This window comes from Dicentrarchus labrax, unplaced genomic scaffold (genome assembly GCF_905237075.1).
Source record: "Dicentrarchus labrax unplaced genomic scaffold, dlabrax2021, whole genome shotgun sequence".
Lineage (NCBI taxonomy): Eukaryota > Metazoa > Chordata > Actinopteri > Moronidae > Dicentrarchus > Dicentrarchus labrax.
The window spans coordinates 6,556,516-6,582,037 of NW_026136715.1; the positions used below are offsets into that span (position 1 = coordinate 6,556,516).

The window sequence follows — 25,522 nt, forward strand, 5'->3', positions numbered from 1 at the left end:
TATGTGTATTCAGTGAAATCACAAACATTTGTAAAAAGGGAAATATTTTATTTAAAGTACAAACCATAACAGGTAAAAAAAAAAAAAAAAAAAAGACCTCCAAAGACCCCCCCATCCTTCCCCCTGACAAAAATGTTCTCCCCAATATGGGGTGAGAAAAATTCACAACAAATCAATTATCCTTTCAATTCAAAAATACTCTCCTTGTCATAAATATGTACAACTTCTTTTTTGGAAGTCCCGGAGAGTGAAAATGGGCTAAAACATGTTTTTTTTAAAAATGAAAAGAAAAGAAAACCCAGTGCCTTCTCCTGATGTAACCATGGAGGAAGTAGAAAAATGATCTCCTGTCATTATAAATAATGGGTTGACATGTTCCGTAAAGAATTTTCATACAGACAATGTTAAACATTTTAAATCAATTACCAAATGGGGGTTTTGTGGACCATTTGACAAATAGTAAATCACTATCCAATAAGAGGGGCCATATGAACAGTGTGTGATGAGGCTGAATCTAAAACATATGGTGAGTATAATGTTGGGTGTTTGGACAGGTGCAACAGCAGAGCACATAAATTATCAAACTATGTCAACATACCCAAGTTCAACTCAGATATTTTCTTGTGTTTGAGTTTCTGTGTCAGTCTGTGGTATAAAACTCAGCAAGATCAGAAAAAAGTGGTCCAGCAATGAAGTGGTGAGTATATCTTGAAGTGGAAAAATGTAAAAAATAAAAATAAAAAAAATAGGTTTCACACTTAGTGAGAAAGCAAGTGAAAGTGAAAAGCCTGAACCTCACAAACAGATTTAGTGTATGTGTATATCACATACTGTGACACAAAAAAAGTCCTGGGTTATCACAACTCAGTCACAAATGAAACATAAAACAAAAGAAAGCACTGTAATAAAAGAGTGAATATAAATATTGCACTTCCAAACAACATTTAGTTCCCAGTGCCTAGCTGTTATCCCTTTGGTAGAGGTACAAGACATCCCGTAGGACGCTAACATCCGGACGGCTGCCTTACGGACATTTGTTTTTATTTCCACTGAGGTTGTAAGCATTTTAAATCGCTGCTATGCAGTTAAACAACTTAACCTGAATACTGATTGTATTAATGCTACCATGATTAATAGTAATGCAGAATGGCTTAACCTCAATGTTCTTAAGGTACAGAGGTGAAAGGGATTAACAGGACTAAGCAGTAGGAAAGGTAATAACCACTTCATACACAAAACAAACATTCATAAATATACCATTCATACAAATGCACGTATGCACAAAGTCACACATACATACATACAAGCACACTCAGCCCTAACTCTAACGCACAGACATTAAGTATTTACATTTAAGGCACATACAATCTATATACATGACAAATAAAAGAAACCAACACAAAGCATTTTAATGTTCAGTCCCTGTAGCCTTTTGGTAGTGGGATGACTTCAGCCCCTTCTCTTTCTAACCACATGGGCAGCTTTTACTCAAAAGACAATCAAAAATACAGTATCTCACAGTAACACACACTGTGAGCTGAAAATGGATCCTTCACACACAAAGAGTGATGATCCTGCCTGCTCTCAGATTAAAACTGTCTGACAGGGCTACAACATTGCTGATTGTCCCGTCTTTGGTTCAAGACATCATTACGCCATGGCCATTAACTCTGTGGTTTCCCCTAAGCGTCATTTGCTTGCACATGGTCTGCATGCTGTATGAGCCCAACCCAAACCGAGCAGGAGTGCAAGACTGCAAAATATTCTTTAGGAGAAGACCACTTTTTCGACAGAAGCACCACACTGCTCCAAGCCTAATGTGAGGTTTCACAGGTCTGTGGTGGTTCCAGTCGCATCCCAGTCGACTACGTAACAATGACGATGCCAGCATTGGTAACTCTGAACATGAACAAACAGGATTTAAACAAAGTGATCAGTAGGAGTCAAAATCAGAACTCAAAGGAAGGTCAGTCAGTCAGTCATAGGTGTCTTTGGAATTATATCAGTAGATTTCCTTTGAGTGCAAAAACAACTCAACCCAGCGCTGTCCACCAACCTGAGGCAGAGAGAGATCATTTTCATGAACAGTTGAGGAACATCCATCCATGCCTTTTCTATGCCCGCTTATCCTATTCAGGGACGCAAGGTGCTGGATTAGCCTATCCCAGCACGCATTAGGTAAGAATCAGGGGAACATAATTTAAGCCCAGGTCAGGGCCTAATTTATGTAAAACTTTTGTGTGAGAACAATTTTGTGATAAAAGCCGAGCTATTAAATGGAATAGGTTTCAACATCTATGCAGGTAATATTGCTTTTGCTATAGCAAGGTCAATGTTTCCACCTGAAACCTGTTTACTGATCTTCTGTCAATAAAACCATGTATTCAGGAGATACCAGAAGAACACTTTCAGGCCTCATCAAGCAGCGTAATTCACAGCTCCTGGCTGCCACACGCTACATGTAGCCATATCCTGTCAGAGGCAGTGAACATATCAGATCATTAGCACCAAAATAAGGCAGTTAAAGGGGTAACACAGGACTCTCAATCACAAGAATCCACAAAAATAAAACCCAAAAGGCATCTCACTGCAACTGCAGGCTGACGGTAGCCTGCACTTCTTTTGCAGTCACTTTCTTGTTGTTCAGTCTCATGATAGCCTTGAGGAATTGAGAAAAAAGTTCTATTTGGTAATAACCCCAATCTGCCAACAAACAAGACATAAATTAAAAAAGAAAAAGAAAAACATTCATTTGGTTTGGAGATCTTTGGATTTTTGTCTTCATCTAGTGCAGCACAGTGGAGTTCCAGTAGTCTCTCTTTCCATCCACTCTACATGTTCCATCGTGTTTCTCCATTGCAATCATATGGCCAGGTACTGTGGTTGTGATACCTTCTGCTGTCACCTAGGCCTCAGAGGCAGCCTGTGGTTTGAGTTGTGCTTTCTCCATGGCAGTGCCGTAAGGTAGAGATCGCTTGAAGAAGCCGAACTACAGGAAGACATTGTTAGAAAAGCATAAATTAGAAATAAGCACAGACTTAGTCAGGTTAATCGCAATTTCGTTGACATAACATTTAGTATATAACAAGAACTTTTAAATCCTTGTTTCACAGCAGCACTCACTTTGTATAGGACGTAGATGAGTAGAGCCAGAAGCAGTAAACCAGCCAGAATTGCCAAGATGATGATCCACAGAGGAACTGAGTTTTCGATATCTGGCTTGTTCCACACCACTGGGGTCACCACCTGAGGACAAAAACACAAAGGTTTGTCGGTTTAAAATTAAGATGATACATGTGTCTGAAGTAAGTCCTCTAGGATGAACAGACTACGGAATTTAAAAAAATACCTTTTTGTGTCCACTGGGAGCATGTCTAGGTAGGATGGCATAAGGCATCTTCTCCACACTGTATCTGGCCAGGCACTCCAGCACATATTGCTTGTAAGCGCTCTGAAAGAAAAGAAACAATACAAGATTCAAAATGCATGCAATCCAGCAGTTATACACTAGGTGGCGACAAAGACTGTGTGCTTGGTGCTTCTTCCAAAGAAAATCCCTTCAGCATTCCTTTCTTATGAGCAGCTGTGACACCAGATAATGAATTTTCAATGCATTCACACATATGCCTTGTGTTACAGCATGCAGGGGGTGGTAAATAGTGTGTAGCTCAGACATGGCAGGCAGACAAAAAAAATGTAAACTTGTAGAAACTGCATTCTGCACACCCAGTCTTCAACCTAGATTCTCAGTTAGCAACTGTTGTCCCATGTGTTGAGGCAAATATGTGAGACTGTGCATACTGGCAGCCATAAGAACTGATCCAAAACCAATGCTGATGCCTAGTCAACACAAATAAATATGTGAGACTGACTACTGCAGCTATGCGTCTTTGCCAGGTGCACATTTGAGGTTTTAACTCTCCATCTTTTCTTTTTTTGATGCATTAATAAAAAATGGCTTTCTTACTTCCTGCCAAAGCCTGACATGAGAAAATACACAGGCACCGGTGGGAAAAGACTAATCTATAGTGCACAGCCTTTTCCTCTGCAATGCCTATGTCATCTGGTGGGAACATGTGTTCATGTACAATATACAATACATGTCTAGTTTGAATTTGTAAGGGAAGGGTCATCTCCGACAAACCTCAATGAAGGTCTCAGCCCAGACACGGGAGCGCACTTTTAGGATAGCAGTAGTCCCCTTCTCCAGCAGACCCACGTTGCACTGGAGCGTCCAGCACTCCACATTAGAACAGGACTACAAAAAAAAACAGACAATGTTAATTACATGCTATAGTTTTATTGAAGTAATTCTGGTGCATAGACTAAGATAATTTCCACAAAACTTAACCAACATGATTTAAATGCAGGTGAAAGTCATACAGGCAAAAGTGAAAACTGGCAGAACAGATATGGAAAGGACAAATAACAGCCATGTTAATGCCACAGGTCAAATAAATATAACAAAGAGCCCAATGTTATGATCTCTATTCCACGCCTGCTTCAAATTAGATTGAAGGAATGTCATGAGACTATAAAAATGCAGCATGCACCACTCTCCAAATTATTGCCCCACCACTAAAACCAACCCATTTTTCTCAAGACTGTAGAATACACAATCTTAATTAGATCCCCATTATGCAGCTTGGTATGTTTAACATTTTAAAACATGCACACACAGTGTTTTAGAGCTGGTGCTGTAGCTAGACCACCAACCAGACTGAGAGGTTTCGGCGGGTTTCCTGCGGGAGAGCATTAGTTTACTTATTATACCGAGTAGGGCAAACACAGGAGGAGAAGAGAGTATCCGCCTAGTTCCTTTAGGCTCAGTCTTAGACAGACTTAATGAGGGTATTCAGACAGACAGGGAGCATATCAGTCCACTTCCTCTTGGTAGACCTCCTCGATGCCCCAGGGCACCAGGGCCAAAAAAGGTTCGTGGAAATGACATGAACATGGACCAGTGCCAAAAGTGCCCACAGTCCCACATATCCTCCCTGGTGGGATTATGTGGTCAAGATCTGGAGTTTGGGGGGGCGTGGAGGTTGTTCCCACAGCTGCATAAAATAACAATCTGGACGCACTACACAGCTGCCGTACGCACAGGGCCAGCATAGGTTGAAGCAATTAGTCAATTAATCATCTAGTTAATCAACAGAAAATTAATCTGCAAAAATTCTGATAATTGATGTATCAAGCAAAAATGACAAACAACTGTAGTCCCAGCATCTCAAATTTGAGGATTTTTCAACTCTGCAAATTTAATCCAACTAGGTACTGTAGTATTGGTCAAACTAAATAATTCTTAGTTAAAAGTGTACAGTTACACATATAAACAACATAAATTGTTGTTAAATGGATTTTGGTCGAGATTCTCTGCAGAGAAGGGGACCTCCCTTCCTCTAAAAAGACGAAAAACAATTAGGTTACAACCCCTTTTGGTACGGGTAGCGTATTAGAAAGTGGAACCAAATAAAACAGCTGTGCTTACACAACAATCCATATTCCAATATAACTATTACTACAACACAATGAGAGTACTACTAGTACAGACATTTCAAACTAATAACGAAATACCCTTTTGAATATTAGTGAAATAAAAGCCAGTCCTTTGTCCTTTATGCATATCTCAGCTCTTTTAAGACTAAGGTCACTTTAAATTATCACACTATGACCTAGGCTGACAGCTTTGTCCAAGCATTACTAAACACTAACAAACTTTGATCAAGAGACACTTTGACCAGAGATATCTGCCCTGCTGAGCGTGAAAAACAAAAGTGCAGACACTGGGGAAACAGGAGAATGGGGTTGTTCATGCTAACATGTCATTGGACATGCTTGATAAACGAGCATGGTTAGGAGCGACAGGCGCTCAGACAAAGACCTCTTTGGTGGAGGCAGGTATCCACAGACCGAGGCTGAGAGAGAAGCTACCTGCAGCTGGGTGGATCAATAGGGCCAGTGTGTGGGGACTTTGGGCCTCACAACACCCAGAGCCGAAAATTAGAGAGCAGCCTGTGAAGTAACCAGTGCATCACTGACAAAAAGCCTCCCGTCTCCCATGTCTTTTCAGCCTCTCCACCCCTCCACCACTACTAAAGGCTCTTTAATGTTAATCACCACAACAGGACAAGCCTGTGCCCTCTGACCCCTCCCTTTTAACGACACCATAACCTAATTATCCGATCCCAGGAGCCTCGTATAAGATCAGGACCCGTCACCAAAATAAACCCAGAACTGCACACTTTAACTGTGTTTTTAACTACATAACCACATTTACCCTTAACTGTAAACTCAAGCTCCTCATTCCCTCACTTTCAAGACACATATTACATTAGACTTCACCTTTTGGCCTGATATGTACATCCATGCATAAAACATGTTGTCTTAATAACACTTCACAATTCCCTTTAAAGCATCTTACCAGGTTAGTCAAATGGGCGAGCTGATTCTTGTGGACGTCCCTCCTCTCGACATGGTGCTCATGTGCCTTCAGTGCCAGGATAGGTGGTTCCGTGGATGTGCGCTGGAGCTAAAGGAGGAGAGAACACAAACACACACACCACCCATTAGGACAACACAGACCCTGACCTCACCAGGGAGAAGAGCACACCACCCTTTCTGTCAATATAAGACCTAATGTTAGCATGACCCTGAGGTTTTTTCTCATTAATCAGAAGCATGTGAGCTCTACTCCACATGGATTCCCGTGGAAATACACCGTACTTAGCAATTCACCCGAGGGAAAAAAAAACATTAGATCACAGCTAAGACTGATCACCACTCACAACCCTGCTCAACATCTGTCAAGCCGCCAATGTAAACACAAACAACTGCCACAAAATCCCAAAGCTACAAGTTGGTATAAGAGGGCGCGTCGCTGGATGTTGAAGATGAGTGAGTGCGTTGCAGGATGAGGTGGTTCATCAAGCTGTGTGGAGCATAGGGAAGAGCTGGAACTTCAAAGTGGTGGTGGGGTAAGTGTCCTGGGTGGGGCTGAGAAGCTGGGAGGAGGAGGTGGGTGTGGGCCAACCAGCAGGGACGACCCAACTGTTAATCATACACTGAGTGGGAATCGGTGGAAGATGTTAACTGTCTGATTTATCCTCATTTGACCCTGAGAGGTGTGCATCTGCATGCGAGACACTTACTTTGAGGTGTAGGTGGTTCATGTGTTTGTCAGAGGTGCAGTTGATGGGGCCTTCTGTGGAGAACTCCAGGGGGTAAAGGAGAGTGTGACCCTGAACACTGAGGGGGCAGCGCAGTTCAAGCAGGGTGTGGCTGATCCTACTGGGCCCGTTGTTCACCAGCTGGAAAAAGGAAATGAAATAGGAAAGTAAGTATGTGAAGTATTAAACTTCAAGAGCAGTTTTATCGTTTCATCTCTTACTTGCAGCTTGGAGGTTGTGATTTTTTCCCATGCTGAAACTTTCATATTTGACATATTTTCTTAATCTACAAATAGGTCACCTAAAGTAGAGCGCTGTTAAATCTCACCCAAGTAAAAGTGTATTGGCACAGCCAGAGAATAAATCACACTGCGTGACCTGGAGTTTTTTTTCCCCTTGATTTTCCTTCATTGCTGGCCTCTGAAGTCAACTTGCCTTATGAACAGTAGGATCTACTCTCCAACCCAATCTGCTCAGCCCCAATGAGTCTGCACAGCTAAGAACATGGCTGATTACCTCATAGATGTGTTCCACTGCAGGCCCGACATCCTGCTCCACCCCATAGCTTTTGGTCACTCTCCAGTTAGCCGGTGGGAAGAAGACCTTATCTGGTCGAGACACACTTCAAAAGAGAAGTGGGGATGTGAGAACATGTGTCAGGTCAGGAGGCACCAGAGAGTTAATGGAATTCCCAAAGTTCAAATAAGGGTATCCTAAGACTCAACTTACCCCTGTAGAATGACATCAGCCTGAACAACCACCTCCAGCTTGTAAGGTACAACCTCACTGTGGGAATTATTCTCATTTTTACTGTGGAAGCAGAAAGAAGAAGAAAAAGATTCTGATTAGCTGACCTAATTCAAGAGCTGTGGAGCACTAAAGAAACAGAATCAACACATATTCTATAAACTGTTAGTGACTCTGTTGTATGTTCAAGTTGTACCTCCGGATCTGCAGCTCAAACTGAACAGTTTTGTGCGCATCCTTCAGTCGTGGCACTGTGAAGCGCAGGCCTGCCCACAGCTGCAGAGAGGAAGATCCAACAAATTATTATTATTATTCATCCATCATCATATCATCATCATCATCATCATCATCATCATCATCATCATCATCATCATCTTTATGTAAAAAAAACATTTCCATTATTGCCTAAGAATTTACAGAGAGGAAAGGGGTAACTAAATCTATAGAATTTCTGTGTGAGCTTTTATACTCTATTTATGGTAGTGTAACAGACACTCAGGCAGCCACTCCTCCCCTTTCTTCTCTATTCATTCCCATCCTCTGATAGATATGTGATGTTCTTGGGTGTGTCAGTCTGTGAACTCCTTGTCTGCACAGCAGGCAGATATATTATAGGTGGGCAGGTCCATGTGGAAGAGTTCTTTCTTTGCCCTTTCATTTTTTATAATGTCAGATCCATTTGTTTTCCACACAAACTGGTACATTAAATCTCTCTGCGTCTACCTTTTTATGAGCTATCTCTCATTGACATCAGATCAATAATGCTACAGTCTGAGATCTTCAGAGAGAACGAGTGAGCAGATTCTACGACAGCAAACAGTTAAAATAGAGAAGATCTCTCACAGTTAACATGTAGTTGACGGTCTTCCTCTACAGACCTATTAAAAGCATGCCAGCTTGTGACTCTGTCATAAAAAAGGGGAACTCTACCCAGCAGGGAGCGGAGGGCACAGATGGGAGTCTGTACTTCCTGTCACAACATTTCCTAACACACACCGACTTTTCCTGTGCTGTTCTCACATAATCAAGGGATGAGATACAACTTTTTCCAACAAAGAGCAGGAAATCATGATGTTGTGTCAACTGTTTACCACTAATGAATGCACCTCAGATACAGTGTTGTTAACCTGCAACCCTTAAACTCATTAGGCATGGAGCTAAAGGGACAAAAACTTCCAAAAGATAGCAGTGTCCTTACACTGGTACCAGACTTCATCGGGTTGCCCAGATCACAGCTGAGGTATCGAGTCTGGTTCTCTGTGTCATAGCTGCAGGTCAGCTGGGTCAGGCTCTGAGAAACAAGAGGACAGATTGCTTCAAACCACAGCAAAGAACAAGCATCAAGAACAAGACCAACAACCTGTCCCAAGGGGTTTATAAGTTGCTGGAAGTTGTGGGTTTTCACTGTGTCTTGCATTTCTAGTCACCTCATTATTGCGGGCAATACCGCTGTAGTCAGCTTCAGGGGGTAGCACCACATACAGCTCTGCCTCGTACGCCCCTCCCTCACCCTCATTCCTGGCGTTGAAAGTCAAGGTTAGCGAGTTGTCATCACCCAGGTAGACTTCCTTCCTGTTCCTGAGGACCCAACCAAAGGGGAAAAAATGATTACTAATAGGGTCAATGGTCAGGTTAAATGGTGTCAGCACTCCTTAGACAAATAAATATGTTAAGAGTAAACAATGACATTCTTTATTTGTGCTTGCTGGCAGAAGAGTGGGCAATCAATTGCTGTTGCTTTAATGAAACAGGCTTGGCATATCTATTTTCTTTAGTGCCCGGCTGCAGAAAAACATCAATTAGATTTATCTCCCAACGACCCTGTCCCATTAAATAAAAACTTTTCCGATGGGGCAATAAAGTCATACATGCTGTATAACAGCGGTAGGACTGTAAAACACCTCCCCCTTCCTTGCTTTCTCTCACTCCCTCCACCTCTCTGCACAGCTAAGAACAATGAGAAATTCCATATGGAGGGCCACACAGACGCTTTTAATTACAGCCCGCTCTCATAAAGCAGTGCAGGAGAGCAAGAGAGAGAAGATTTCTGAAGCTGATCCTCTGCCGGCCTACGAGTCAACCGTACTCTGATTCTAACTGGCACTGCACTTTTTAAATCAAACAAAAGCTCAAAATTAGAAAACTCCACAAAACCTTAAAGCTTCCCTGAGGGACCCTTGGTCTAACAGGTTATGTGCTTTGGCAGTGCAATAGAAGAAACAACACTGCAGGAATGATGGACATTCTTTTTTCTGAAATTCCACTAAATCATGTCCATCCCGTCAACCCCTCTAACTGCTATTAGGCTTCATTGATTTATCACAGACCAGACAAAAACATCAAGCTATTATTCTAATTGCACTAATCACACTTTCTACAGCTCAATTTCTGGAGTTGCACTTGGATGTAGCGCAGCACAAAACACACAGCAGGTTGTTCCATATGTGATGGATCAGCCATACATTCAAGAAAAAATGGAGGCAGATGGTAGATAAATATAGGAATGTGAAATCAAAATGACAGAGCAGAGAAGGGAGTATCAGGGAGGCTGTTATTTTTGAGAAAAATGCTAACAGATTTCTTGAATCAAAGTGTGGCAGGCAGGGTGCTCCTGACGGCTTCAGAAGCAGGCAAGGCTAGGACTCTGGCACACAGCTCCCAGACCCAACAGATCCCTTTCATCTCTCCTGTGTCTTCCCCTTAACTCTTTGTCATAGCACCTGTAAAGCGGAACTGCTTCCTGTTTTCAGAGGATGATGAACCCCTTCTACAACACTGTGGCTATTAACAGTCCCTCTTTGGTATGTTAAACTAAACAAAGCAGTGGAACAACAAAAACAGCTGTATTTATGCTTTGACACTCAAATCCAATGTCCCATTTGCAGAGTGGAGGTGAAGAGTTCAGCGTCTGTGACCTTGTTCTCAGTTTACCATGTATTATCCATCGCATTCTAGTATATTTCCTGAAAGTCATATGCTGTGGGATTTTTCGAAATATATAAGGAAATGAACAGACTCACCCTTGGACTACCAGCTTCAAGTCAGGAACACAGATGTTGTCCTCTCCACAGTCCAAAAGAATCTGAGCCTAAAAGATACACATAGGGGGTGATAAAAGTTTTAATAGGGGCTGCAGACCATGATGATCATACAGTGAGTTCCGACTATTTTACATGTGAAGATAATTATGCACACAAGATAAATCAAATATCTGTTTGAGGGAGACAACAGGATGAGTGTAGCAAGATGCAACATGTGGTATGACTAATACTTTCCACCCATGCCTCCCGACCACCACACACCTGCACTGCAGTCTGCAGATAAAGGACTGCAGTCTCCTTTATCTACAAGACATCATCACTGCACATCAGACAGTTAAACACAATGTTGTGGCTCAGAGGGACGATGACTGACTAAGTAAGGCCATGACAGGCACAGACACACTCCCCTGTACCAGCTGTCCCGACTCACACACACGCTTTCTGTTTACAACGTAAGAGAAGGATATGATGAACGGCGGCCCAGAGGCCGTGCCAGAGGACATACTCCTGCGGAGCTGAGCACAAAGCTGCCTGCTCCCAGCTCTCACCAGCGTCCCACATCACAGCACTATGAGGCAAACCACGCTTTCACCACACGCTACACCACCCAGGGAACCACAGAAGTATACGATCATATGGAGAGGGTAGGGCCTACAGCCTAGAGAGCTTACTGAGACATAGGATATCTCTGTTGACCTGAAAAGCAGAAGTGGGGGTTCAAAGATTACAGTGGAGGGAGAGACAACAAAGGAAAAGAAACACTGGTGGATAAGTGGATGACCGCTGAACGTGTGGCAGGGCAGCGGCAGGGAAAGCCTTGTGGATTGCTAAATTGCATCCCGCTGCGACTAGGACAGTGTGATGATGCTCGTGACGATGAGGATAATAAATAGAAATGGAGGAGGAGATTAGAGAGAGCCAAGCGCCCCCCTTGTCATTACACCATTCGGGGGCTCTAATTATGGACACTATGGTAACCACCATGTTAACTCGGCCACATGTGCACCTTGGTCTCTATGTCTGTGTAGGGCAGGAGAACGGCATCTGTAGGCCCATCGCTGTAGTTAAACAACAACACTGACCTCAGCATGTGACATAATGAGGGCAAGCATCATCGGGTGAAATCAAAACGCTAACTTGGAAAAATGAGTGGAGCCCATAAATCATATTCACAATAATTTGGTCAGATGTTATTATTTTAAGAACAATGAGGGCATTGATACACAATTTCAGATGTCTTCAAGTTCTAAAAATGTGACAACAACTGCAATCCTTTTTGGATTCGCACAAACCTACGCCTTTGTACGAGATCTGAAGAATGATGGCAATTAATAGATCCATCATAATGTCATAACTCCTCATAGAAACATGTGGAAAATATTAAAAGTAAAGAGTGAGATTGTGCCGAGCACATCAACCATCTCTCATTCTCACTCCAGCTTGAAGAGAGTAAGAACTTGGCAGAGCCAAAAAAATGTTACATGGCCTGCCACACATTCTCTAAGCATATGTGGAAATCAATAGGGCATCATATGTCTGATCAAGGCCAAGGCTGCAGTATAATAGTCACCCATCACTGTTTATACACTGTTACATTCACACAGTCTAAAGCAAGATTAATGAAATATGTTGGCAGGCTTTCACTACTCCCACTCCTCTTTTACACACATATGCATAGATCAGGTTTGCCCTCTTTGGGTGTTTGGCAAAAAAGGGCTTTATCGGGTTTAAGGTTGACATTTTAGCTCAGACTTGTCTCAAGGTCTTGGTTCAGCAATAGACCACATCTGTTGGAGGCCCGACTGCTTTGATATCTAGGGAGGACATCAATGACAGGGTTCAGTCCTGATCCAACAGGAATAAGACAGAAACACACCAGGATAGAGAGAGAAATTGGGAAAGAGGGGGAGATAAAACTACGCTGATTGCCATTCCCCGAACGCTCCAATCCAGTGGCTGTTGCTGAACTCACATATGGTGCGTGCTGTGCCACAGCTGAAAGGATGCCCACATGTTGAGCCAACTCTACTCACTGCCAGAGGAAAACTGGCGAAATGCCGAGAGATATCTACCAGATGGGTAAATAGCCTGTCTGTGCCCCGCCCTGAAATATCTACCAACTTCTGAGTCTGCAGCTCTGGAACGAGTAACCTACGTACTGACCCAGCCAAGCAGGATGAGAACAATTCCTGCTGGGACAGGGAAACACTCCACTGTACATATGCCTCACATTTTCATTTTGAAAACAGCTTCCCAGACACCTTGGACCTCTTCCCAGCAGAGTAGTTTAGAATTTACATTAAAAAGAACAGACTCACTCTTTCATCAGGGACAAGAGAACATCAGTGAGTAGCTGGCCAGTGATACAGGGAATGATTACTCAATGTGGCGGATATTCTTATCATCAGTTCAGAAAGAATGAGTCAAAGCAAGTCAAAGAACCACATGTACATTATTAGGGAACACTGCTCAACCGTATATTGATGTTAGAAGCCGTGTAGATCACTCTAGGGTTAGTTAACTGTGCATGTCAAAGTACCTTCTGCTCAACTACGTTGGCTGACTGATAGTTGAGGATGGGCCGCAGGCCGTGGGAGTCAGCTGCTGCCTTTGGATCCAAACTGAAGTTCAAGGCAACATAAATGGAGGAGAGTTTATCCCTGAAGTCTTTCTCATCCTGCAGTAAAAAAAAACACATACCAAGTTTTTTGTCAGATGCGGTTTGTAGAAAAAGTGAGCTACTGCTTCATATTTCTTTTAGAAAATCTGCTTTCATTCACATGTTTTGTGAATTGTGATTATGACTATTACACAGACTTAAGTCACAGGACAAATAATCACAGCCAGTTTTTGTATTAGTGAGAAAAAAGGGGATACCTTTAAGTAGATCTTGGTGTGGTTGCATACACGCTCCCCATGGCGCACCGTCACACTCCTCTGTAACAAGGGCTGCTGGGAATCCAAGAACAAAGCCCTCTTCACTGCACCTTTCTGCTTGTGCTTATGACTATCGAGCTGTACCTCCACCTGGAAATCTGGAACACGTAACACACGAACAAATGAGCATTCATGGCATGATAAATGTTCTTGAGTCACATAATGAGACCCCAAAAATACCCTGAAGCACACACAATGTAGTCAATGTAACTTAAACTTAATGGCACAGGGAACACATGTATATAAAGGAAAGAGCAATTTGAGATAATAACTAGGGGTTGATAGGCAAGGGGACAGAGCACAGAAGAGGTCTGATCATTAAAGATGGATCATAGATGATATTTGGCCCACTGCACTCTCTTTTTTGTCATAACAAAATCCAAAAAGCTACATCATCTGCCAAAATACTTTAACTTACAGACTGTTATGGATTTAAAATATTACCACTGGTAGCTATTTGACAGTTTCCTCACTTGTAATAAAGTGCAGATGTGGAAAATTGGCTCACCTAGGATGCCTGGTAGGTGCTTCCCATCAGCAGATATGCAGAAACTCAGGTTGACACTGTTTTGAAAAGATGGGACAGGGACATGATGAGGAAATGTTCATTTATGGCAGAGATTCAGTACAAATATACTGTACACATAAGACACCTCACTTGCCCTCACTTGTTCTCTCACTTTCTCTCATGGCCTACTTTTCTTGTGTCAGCTCCTTACATGGTTCACATTACAAGGCACAAGGCGTAATGGGAATACAATGAATAATATGAAGAAAATGCCAAATGTTTGGAGACATACTGGCATCCAACCACTTTCGCCAGCCAAGCTGATAAATCGTGTGTCTCCGTTTCCACCGGCAGCCCCCCCGCACACAAAGGAATAGCAGAGTTAAGAAGGGTGAAATTGGGCAACGTCTCAGGTTTCAGGGCTGACCAGTCAATGGCTGTCTATATAAGCCTGTAGCTCTCTCCCATGACATCAGCCGCACAACATGCTGCTGCTGTCCAAAAGTCTGCAACCCCAAAACCCCCAATCCTTTTACTAGTAAACCCACACAAGAGGCACAGAGCAAGAACTGAAAGAAGTAAGAAAGGAAAAAGGGAGAGTCAGTTGGAAAAAACACAGGAAAGGGAAGAGAGGTGAAAAATGAGACAGAAAGACAGAGGGTACAAGGACTTCTTTCGAGGAGTAGTAATAACTTCATGTATATGCTCCTGTGTCTGCCTGTTTCTGCACGAACTGTGTGCGCACGCTCGCGGGAGTCTACGTGTCCTGATGTTTCCCAGCTGTGTTCCACCACCAAACAATATCTCATTCAAAGCAACAGCAAAAACCTTCCAGCCACTCCCCTCCCACTCTCCGTCCCATTATCCCTTGTGCTCTCCCTTCACCCCCACCAAAAACTCCTCATCGCCTGGCAACGTAGTGTAATCAAGACACATGTGTATACAAGAGTTTCCTTTATGGATCAGGATCTGGAAAGGGGGGAAAAGCAGACATGTGAGCGCAGTGTCAACCATGTCGAGCAGTGAGCAACCGTCGTCTGTTTCCTCTCCCCTTTTCTGGAACTGAATACTGTGCACATGTGAAGGAGGCCAGAAATGGCTAACAATGCTGCTATTCAGCATGTTAGTCCTTTGGTCCTCAACAGAAACAGTGTGATATGAAGATATTTGTAAAATAGGTCAGATAAGAGCAACTCTCGCTACAAATTAATACTGTGACTGTTGATGGAAAGGATATATCTTATCAGAACTTCCTGCCAGGATACAAGTGTTTATGCATGCGGAGGAAATGGGGAAGCCCATCTTCTTGCAGATGGGTCAAAAAAATACCAACAGAGCAATACTGAAGCCTGAGTCACAGGAAGAGTGTCCTGGACACGCTGGACACTCACCAGGAAACAGGAATGCTGTTGTTTCCATTGGTGATCATGCAGTTCTTCTCTTCAGGGTTGATCATGGTGGGGTAGACTGTCAGAGTAGCACTGGCGTTAACTATTGGGCGGGATCTGTGGGCAACAAAAAGGATGTAGATTGAAGACTCAATCATCAAAGATTTAATTACAGGAAAATGTGCCAATATTTGCTTGCTCAGATATGAGAAGATCAATACCACTCACATATCTGTTATGGATAGGGTTAGCTTAGCTTATCATAAAAGACTCAACTCAACTCTGAAAGGTTAAAAGAAATCTGGCTACCAGCAGTTTTAAAACCATTTTTACACTTCAGTTTTTGTATAACAAAAAAGGGTATTCCATGTCAATTACAGTGAGCTTTGGTGGTGCTGGTAAGTGGACTTTTTAACCTTTGGACAGAGCCAGGCTAGCTATTACCCTCTGTGTCCAGTCTTTATGCTAAGCTGAGCTAACTTTCTGCTAGCTCTAGCTTCATATTTAATGTGCATACATACATTTTTATGTATGCATTGAATTGATGTGCTCGGCAAGAAAGTGAATAAGCATATTTCCCCTTAATGTCTCACAATTCCTTTAAACAAACATATGTATAATTGAATACAGTATGTATTTCAAAACAACATACCTATAGAGAACTGCCTTATCAACACCAAAGGCACCAACTATGAGATCTGAGGAAATAAAGAAACAGAATTAGAAATAATACAAAAAAAGATAAATAATAATAATAATACAAATAATAAAAAAAAGCTAATGATGTTCATTGCCTATTTCAAGCCTCACTCACCTGGGTACCCATTCATGTCCAGGTCCTTAGCACCTCTGAGGGCAAATCCAAAGCTGGCAGGAACAGTCCCAGCAGCCCACTGGCCAGTGATAACCTGAGATGGCTTTTCCCTGAGTCCTTCTGAGTATCCATTATAGATGTAGACCAGTCCCTGCTGATCCTCCCCTCCAAACGGACAGCTGATAGCCACATCTGCCAAAGGTCAAAAGTCAAGAGAAAATATTAGACTGCAGCCACAGTAGCTCTGTGAATAATGCAGAAGTTAACAGAAGAAGTACCTAATATTATAAGGCCAAACAGTCCTTTTAGTAATAAGACTTACAGCTCTGTGAGGCTATACTTAGAGTGATGCTTTGGGCGAAATGCAATGCTAAGGCTGATCATGTCTTTAATTTTTCTGGTATTTGGTCATTAACAAAGGTTTTAGCAAATTAATCATGGGCAAGAGAAAAAGTCAAGTGATCACTAAAGTGATTAGGCTTTATCCTTTTGGGACCAAGAAATGAAATGCAAAATATCAAGGCAATACAGCCATAGTCTGGACCCAAGTGAAAGCACTAGTGAAGCTAAAAAGGTCTGTCTGTCTTCTTTACCTTTGTTTACCCTCACCTTTACTTAATTTGCACTTTAAAAAACTTGAAGCAATGAGATTACTACTACCTAGAGTTTTTATACTTGACTATAGACCTCTATATCTTCATCCTCTTTTGGCTGCTCGCCACAGCAGATTATCTGTTTCCATCTTGCAGGCAAACTGGGCCAATCCAAGCCAGCATGGAGATCTAATGATCTGCATGTTTGATTCGGAATGGGCTTTTTACGCCGGATGCCCTCCTGATGCAAGCCTCCCTATTTATCCGGAGTTGGAACTGGCAATTAGTAATGCACTGGCTTGTGTGTCCTCAGTGGCTGGAAGGCCAAGGACATGATGGCGGAGGTGGAGATCAAACCGCCAACCTTGTGATCTAGACGACACGCACCACCACTGGAGCCAGAGCCACCCCATACTTAAAACTAGTCTGTATACCATTTCAGCATAATTTTCCTGCAGATAAGATGTCAGTCTCTTTAGTACAATCCCCATTCTTACCATTGAAACCATCCTGGTTCAGATCTCCCAATGGTGTAATAGTGCTGCCAAATCTCCCAAACACCTGGGTGCCTGTCAGGTGAGGTAGGAGGAGCTCCAAGCTCAAGGGGCCACGCTGTAGGTAAACATACACCCTGCCCATCTCTTCCAGACGGCCATCGGAGCCCCGGACCATGAACATGGGAGCTCCCACAAGCAGGTCAGCCATCCTGCAGACAAGACAGGAAAATCACACAAACTCATTTAAGCTCAGACACATTGACGCCTGTAATGGATTGTTGGTGGCATCCAATCTAGGTTCAGAGACAGGAAAAGACAAAGAGGGTGAGAAAAACACAAGGCTACTACTCACCCATCACTGTTGATGTCAGTCGTTGCCACTGCATAGCCAAAATATGATCCCATCTGTAAATAAAAGTGTTTCCATGATTTTGGCCAATGAAAATCTCATTGTCAGAAGACATTAACATCATCAATATTTGGTTTGTTGTTAGATAATACAAAACAGAAACGCTACTAGAGACTTGCTTTCTGCATTACTAGAAAAAAGGAAGACTCAAAGGAAACATGAAGGCTTGATGGGTTTTACAGATTCGGCCCAGTTTGGGGCCGTTTCTGTTCAAGGTCAGTCTCGTTTTCTGAATTTAAAGTTTTAAAAGCACAGCCATTGTAGAAGCAGTCTTGCCTGAGTGTAAGCAAATTCACTTGTGATTTTATTTATTCAGCCAATCATCACTGTTTAAACAAGCTCAGTGCATTTCTATTCCCAGAACCATTTGCACAAATTGCCACTGCACGTTCCCCTCAATAATTGAGCTTTACAGCAAACCACGAAAGAGACCAAAATCTAGTAAAGAGAACGTTGTAAAGGAAATAATTTTTTCCTTACACTGACTCAACAAATTAAGAGTTCTCATGAGGAGTTGAGCAATGAAAACACAGAGGAGCAAGAAGCTTTCTGTAGAGGGCAGATAGGAGCTCTCTGACTCACCTGCTCGCCAGTGTAGTTCATCATGGTCTTCAGATCTGTACCGTTCAGAATAGACACCTGCAACACAGCAGCCACATATGGTGAACAGCGTTTTATATGGTCTAATATAAGCACATTCTCTAGGTATGGAATTTACTGCAAAAATAATCCCCTCAGTGACAATATCACCAAGGCTGTTTTCTTTCTTTTACTTTCCTATATCAGTCCCAAGTCTAAAGCCCAGGCCTCTCATTCTAAAAGCACCAAAGTGAAAGCCAAAATGAGAGTGATGATTAAGCTTTCTTACCGAACCATAAAGCATGAGTCCTTTTGGAACACCAGCCACAAAATCTGAGAGGTGCACAGAAAGACGAAGCAAAGATTTAGGAGGGAAAATATACAGGTCAAGCCCAGCAGGGCATAACAGAATTCCAGTATTGATGACATTTCCAGCTCAATAATCATGTAGCTGACGTCAGTTTATGTTCACTTCAGCTGTAACATTTGCATTGCTATGTGACTGGCCACGTGTTTTACTTTCTACATGCCTCATCTAACATTGACTTATTGACTTACCCTCCACCTGATCACCACTGAATTCCCCAACAGCAACAGAGTAACCTGCAGGCAGGAGTATAGACATCAGCCACAGCTTGCATGGCAAACAAATCAATATATGTGTGAATATGCAGTTATCAAAAAGTACAAAGATTCTCTTACCTTGGTAGCTGTCATCATGTTTAGCCTGGACCTGTCTGGTCTGGATCTGGCTCTCCACAGACTGTATAAAATAGCCTGGGTAGTATGCTTTGATAATGTCCTCCTTAGCTGCAGAGATCACCTGACCTAAAGTAAGTAAAACCAAATAGAACCAAACCAAAGAGAAATTAAAAATGGATATTTTGAGGCTTGGTTATTATAATTTTCACATAGTTGATTGGTATGCCCTACATACCTTGCCAGAAGTAGCTGCCTGGCCCTCCCAATACAACTTTGCCATCCTGAAAGATAAAACCTCTCAATTACTACAATGAAAAGGGATAAGATTACCCCCAGAAACTTCTTGTGATTCACTAACAGGAACATAGTTATTACCGTTGTGAAGTCAGCGCTGAAACCTCCCTGACAGTAACCTTGTCCCACCGCATCACTGATCTCTGAAACACACAGGAGTGGAGTAGTGTATCATGAGTTATTTGTTGTGGTAGCTATTTAATATTGCAGAGCTTCTGGTTTCAAGGGAATTGCACAAGGTCAACAAATAATATTCATTGAAAATCCTGGATACAGTTGCCTCTATCTGTCAATTAAGGGCAGCTGTCATGTGAAGATAAGCTATGTTTATGAAAAATAGATGATCAATGCTAACATTACTGTCAGATTTGAAGAGAGGTGACAGTTACCTGTGCGGCAGGGAGCGTACTCCACAAATTTGGTGAAATTGTGGGCTGAGAGGTAGCAGGTTCCTGTAGCGTCAGAAAGGGGGGTGTCCTTTTCAGTCCGCCAGGAGTAGAGAGGGGCGCAAGCCTAGGGTAGAAAGGAGGTGGAGAGAGATGGCGATTGGCGGAAGGAAAAGGGGAGGGAGGAGATATGGTGACGGGGTGAGCATTTAGGTAGGAGATGTTTTTCCAGTTGCAGCAACACCCCAGTGAACTCAGGAGGAGACCCAGGCTGAGGTCAGTGGTACATCTGGAGCAGGGTAACCACGTAACTCAACCCAGGTCACAACCCTTACAATCAGACCAAACAAGAGGCGGTTCAACTTTGATGTCACAGGGGGGGGCACAAAACATTTCTTTACAGTGTGTCGAGACTGGAGGTGAAAATTTGAACCTGAGTGACAACAACTTAATGGACAGTAATCTGGGAGACAAATTTCTAACAAAGAACATACACATTCCTTCTGACGTCAGAGTGAGTCGTCACTCAAAGTAGGAGGTTTCTCACAGCCATGTGGCCAGAACAGCCTTCACTGAAAGCCCCAATCATAACAGTGGAGAACACCAGTGGCGTAGCACAAAGCTAAAACTCTATTGCTTCTCTGCCCCACCCCCAAAATCATCTCTGAAAGGGTCAACTTACCAGAATTGTGTCACCGTGAGAACGCACAGTGGCTCCGAACCATTGGTGGGACTTGAAATCAACCTGATGTTCTGTGTTGTTTAGCAAGACAGTGCGATCCCCTGCAAAAGAAAACACAGGAAAAAAAGACTGAGTAATAGCAGTATGACAAAACATGCATTCCTTCAGTTGGATTTTGAGTATCCTACTTCTGCCTTCCCTTCGCAGGCCTTTGCAAACATCTGGACAATTGGCAGAGAGCAAGTTTTAGGACTCTAGTTACACTATTTTTCATGCAAAGACAATCAGGGTGAAAATTTGAGAAGAATGGCATTTGCTTCTCTGTAACTGTGAGAGAAAGAGATGGTACTTCTCTCTTAGTTGGCCGGGTTTGGACTGAACAGGCCTAGCTTAACCTTGTTGACCCTTTGCTCTATTTGACCACCTGTCCACTAATGCTGATCTCCCACTTCAACGCTTTGACAGCAGCAGGTGACATGGCAGATGGTCTGGGGAGTCAGGTTTAAACACAACTTTATTGGAAGACAGATGTTACATCTGTGTTGCTGCAATGGAGAATGAAATGCAAACAAATTGATTAGGCAAGGAAGTCACATCACTGTAGCTCATGGCAATTCAGTATGAGCTGACATCTATAGGGAAAGTGCAAATGTGAGGTCATGAGCAACCTAAGCATTTCTAAAGAACCACTCCACCCTAACCCTTTAAAGTTTTGCAGACTCATTTCCCCTGTAAACTTTGTCAAACCACAGGTGTGCTGCAAAAGAGTAAGAGCAACACCCCTTTGGGACTGAGGGCTGATAGACACTGCAAGAGATCATCACCTAATGACCTTTGCGAATGTGAAGAAAGTAGGTTTTGTGTCAGGCCTCTCTATCCATGCCTGTCCGCTCCTACTCTTTCTTCCCAGCCAACTAGGCAGCCTGGAGCTCCTCCGTGTCTTTGTGGAAACAGCGAAGGGGCTGGGGTCCAAGGAAAACATACACACTCTGGCCCGGCTTCCTCATAGCAACCTCTCAGTCATCTCTGTTTAGGCACACACTTCTGTCTCTCTTTCTCTGTTTTCATTTTAAGTATTATCTACATCTTCATATTCATTTTTCTTACACGATTTCACCCAAGTCTCTGTGTCTATACAGCCCTTTCTTTGCTTTCAGAGAGTGTTGCTTCCCGTCACCCAAGATGGTAAGCAGAGATATTATAGTTTTTTAATAACCCAGCTGTATTTCTGCTTAATCTCCATCACTGGGTTTTTCTGCTAAAGTTATTTATCATGGGCCTACAGCAGCCAGCCCTGCCCCCAGTGTGTTAAGTGGTCCGAAGTCTATGTGTGAAAAGGAGTGCTTTAGCCATACAGGCCGCCAGCACTTCAAACTGCCTCTTATAAGCTTGTTATTTTAACTAATCTGCTTTAGCTACATGGTACCTTTTCTTAAAGCATACACCTTTTTAATATTTTCATAACTCAGGGGTCTTTGTTTGGATAAGGCCAATGCAAAGCTGCTGGGGAAAAGTAGGAGCTGAATAGTGACTGTGTTGGTTTGAGTCATGTTACCAAGGTAACCAGAAGTAGCACTGGAAAAGTCCTCTTGTAATCCATACAGCTTAACCGTGATCAGTTTATCAGGCCACGTAAAAGAGAGTAAGAACATCAATGTAACCGCCTGAAGTAGCTAAGTAAAGTTCTCACATGGTAGCATTAGTTCTGTGTCACTATAATGGATGATGAAAAGTTCTGTTTGTTGTCTGAGAGGCTACTGAAGGGAGCCAGCTGGAGTCACGTGAAATGCTTTCAATGAAAATACAAGAGATTTAGAGGGGTGATAGAGGGAAACCCAGAAAAGGGCCACAACAACAACTGACTGAAGTCCCCCTGGGAGGCCAGTTAGAGCAGTGTGCTGATGTGACATGGTGCCCGGCTCAGGCTCTCCCGGGACCAGCAGAGGAGTGTGGGGGTCTGGAGTGCATCCATACACTCACTCTCGCCTTTGAACTGTGTGTGAGAGGGCCGCCATTAGTGGGGTTAGAGCCTCTCGTTTTGAGTGTGTGTGTGTGTGTGTGTGTGTGTGTGTGTGTGTGTGTGTGTGTGTGTGTGTGTGTGTTTGTGTTTGTGTATTTTCGTGTGTGTCAGTGGGGTGGAAGACAAATGGCCAAATTCACTCATCACATCAGCTGCCCCTGTGGGAGTACCGACAGCAGGATAACAGAGGGGGACAGAGCGGAGGAGCGGGGCTCTGGTTTCTGCCTCTTTCCTTCTTCCTTCTCCTTCCCCTCAATCCCTCCGGCCTTCTTACCCTCCCTCCCTTCCCTCCATCCTCTATGTGCCCCTCTCACACTCTCCCAACTGCCCTTATTACCCTCTCCTCTTTTCAGATCTATAGAAAGGCTCTTATCTCAATGGAAGAGGAAGTGGATGGGAGGAGGCCTCTGGCCACTTTGACCTAATTAGTTAGGCTAATTAAGAGGGTCTGTGGCCTGTGGGTCAGAGCTCAAACACACCAAGAGACAAGGAGACCTATGACACCACTTGTTATAGGAATATAGCATGGTGCAACAATCTAGTGGAAGATGCATCAACACTCCTTCACTCAAGAATTCATAGTGCAGAAAGTTTTAAAAAAAGAAACATTCTGACTGTGAGCATCATCACTGAATGTCTTTTTTATTGCTCTCCAGCCTTTACTGTCAGGATTGGCGAAGAAAACAGTCACATCTACAGTAAATGAATTGCAGCAATAAATGTCATCCACGTTACAGCTGTTTGGCATGGCCACATTTGCATGCAGATGTCCATGTATTGAGTGTTCGGTGGTTCCGCCATGATCCAGATGTCTGAACCAGCTCTGGCACTCAAATCAGCTCCTTCAAAGCCCCTTAAAAATATGAAGGACATTCTCTGACAAACCCAGGGGACTAACCTTCACTGTGAGGCCCCGCTGCTTGCACATGACATCATTCACTGTGGCGTCCAGCCAGCACCCGTAGACTTGCAACACATTTTATGTTGCAAGAAAAACAGTGCAAAAAAAGTTGAGAAAGGGTACCAAGCAGCGGTGTCCAATAAAAGAATGTTGTTAAACCAGGCTTGTGAAACACTCAGTGGAATATTTCTCCCTATTGTGCATTATGGACAGTGCATTTAAGTTGGCCTGTGATGCTAAGCTTTGATTTCTCAGAAAAGAAGCCAAAAAGTTCATGGCTAGTGTGTGTGTGTGTGTGTGTGTGTGTGTGTGTGTGTGTGTGTGTGTGTGTGTATGTTTTCAGAGCATTTTTACTGATTGTCCCTATCCTCCCCTCGCAATGGCTATATTGTACCAAGTAGGCTGAAGGGTACTCTGTCAACACATTGAAACATGAATCCATTCATTAGACAACCTCACGGACTTCCTTGAGTTCTCCCAAACCACTTTACCTATTTCTGACTCTACTGGAGCCCTTTTGTGTGAACCGGTGATGTCTGCTTCAACTGTCATACAAACAGGACATTTCTTTGTCTGACCTATTTGTTTATTGGTTGCTTATCTCCCTATAGCTCCTGGGGCAAGACAACACAAACACAACTTAGAGGAAGGGAGGAGTATCCTTCAAAAAACTCTTCAGCACCCCATTATCCTTTTCATCCCCAAAGAGAGGACACAAACAGGAAAAAAGGATCATCCCACGTCAAGGAACCAACGTAGCCAAAAACAGTTCAGTGGAGTGGAACACTGACGCCTGATCCAGACCTGCTGCTGTCAACAGGAGCCGAAAGGAAATGCTCTGATGGCTGCAAGAGTGCTTATATACGCAGCAAACCTCAGCCAAGAATTAAACAACATCTCCAGCTTCTTAACGTCTCCAAGTCACAGATAAATTGCATAATTAAAAATAATAAAGTTATAAAATTATTTGTTGAATGTCTTCCAACCAAATATCAGGAGAATAAAAAAAAATTTAGATCTATAATAATTCTTACCTTCATTATCAAACTCGATGGTGTGACAATCTGATTGGCTGAGGCCCCATGGACAGTAGAAGACAGATCCTCCCTCTTTAACGTTAACCTGCCTTGTGTTGGCCTTTGGAGCTCCTATCACCACACTCGCACTGCAAATGAGAGACAGAAAGAGACACAACTTACTGTAAATCCAATGTTACAAGTCAACCAAGCCACAGGATCCTTTTAAACCTGAATTTCTTTAGCAAACCGTCGCTAAAGGTTTGTAGCTCTTAGCCTGGCCTTAATTAAAAATTGCATTCCAGACCTCCCACCAGACAGCTTTCAACATGATGCAGTATGCACATTTTACCGCTCAGCGAGCTGTATTCTGACTCAAGCAAAACATTTTAACAGGTTGCAGCACTGCTTAACATAATCCCATACAACCAGGGGAAACTGCTGCTATGACATGTGCACATGTGATGCTCACAGGCACATTCACTCCACTCATGCAGTCAGACACACAAGGAGAAACACTCACACGGTCACACATGTATCCCTGTGGGGCAGATTCAATAGGAAAACAAGAAAGCAGACAGGCTAAGTGGAGTCACACTCTTGTTTCTTCAGCTGTGACACTAAACTTCCATGTCCTTGGAGCTACACTGTACAACTACAGGAAGGGCCGCCGACCACTTCAACTGAAGAAAGAATTTGTGAGGTTACAGGTGAGCACTGGACTAATAACACAAAGGAAAGACTTCAGAGATAAAAGAGAAGACGAAAAGGCAGAGAGTAATGATACCTTAATGGAGAAAAAACGGTTTTGGGCATGATAATGTGGGAATAAATATCTC

The 25,522-nt window shown here is 43.0% G+C and overlaps 1 protein-coding gene across 1 annotated transcript in view; it reads right to left on the reverse strand.

Moving 5' to 3' along the window:
* Positions 1-27: 27 nt before the first annotated feature.
* The window catches only part of itga5 (integrin, alpha 5 (fibronectin receptor, alpha polypeptide)), a 33,979-nt gene continuing 8,484 nt past the window's right edge, over positions 28-25,522 (reverse strand). The window contains exons 2-30 of the mRNA XM_051424680.1: positions 24,702-24,832; positions 20,747-20,847; positions 20,068-20,191; positions 19,760-19,821; positions 19,620-19,665; positions 19,385-19,510; positions 19,241-19,285; positions 18,972-19,015; positions 18,686-18,742; positions 18,047-18,099; positions 17,695-17,903; positions 16,605-16,796; positions 16,443-16,488; positions 15,794-15,907; positions 14,403-14,458; positions 13,835-13,992; positions 13,497-13,634; positions 10,937-11,004; positions 9,344-9,494; positions 9,115-9,207; positions 8,113-8,192; positions 7,899-7,979; positions 7,686-7,791; positions 7,152-7,310; positions 6,425-6,532; positions 4,145-4,258; positions 3,350-3,451; positions 3,124-3,246; positions 28-2,989 (exon numbers count right to left, since the gene is read on the reverse strand). Of these exons, the coding sequence (XP_051280640.1) occupies positions 2,906-2,989; positions 3,124-3,246; positions 3,350-3,451; positions 4,145-4,258; positions 6,425-6,532; positions 7,152-7,310; positions 7,686-7,791; positions 7,899-7,979; positions 8,113-8,192; positions 9,115-9,207; positions 9,344-9,494; positions 10,937-11,004; positions 13,497-13,634; positions 13,835-13,992; positions 14,403-14,458; positions 15,794-15,907; positions 16,443-16,488; positions 16,605-16,796; positions 17,695-17,903; positions 18,047-18,099; positions 18,686-18,742; positions 18,972-19,015; positions 19,241-19,285; positions 19,385-19,510; positions 19,620-19,665; positions 19,760-19,821; positions 20,068-20,191; positions 20,747-20,847; positions 24,702-24,832 (2,971 nt within the window). The 3' untranslated portion in view covers positions 28-2,905. The remainder of the gene's footprint in view (positions 2,990-3,123; positions 3,247-3,349; positions 3,452-4,144; positions 4,259-6,424; positions 6,533-7,151; positions 7,311-7,685; positions 7,792-7,898; positions 7,980-8,112; positions 8,193-9,114; positions 9,208-9,343; positions 9,495-10,936; positions 11,005-13,496; positions 13,635-13,834; positions 13,993-14,402; positions 14,459-15,793; positions 15,908-16,442; positions 16,489-16,604; positions 16,797-17,694; positions 17,904-18,046; positions 18,100-18,685; positions 18,743-18,971; positions 19,016-19,240; positions 19,286-19,384; positions 19,511-19,619; positions 19,666-19,759; positions 19,822-20,067; positions 20,192-20,746; positions 20,848-24,701; positions 24,833-25,522) is intronic.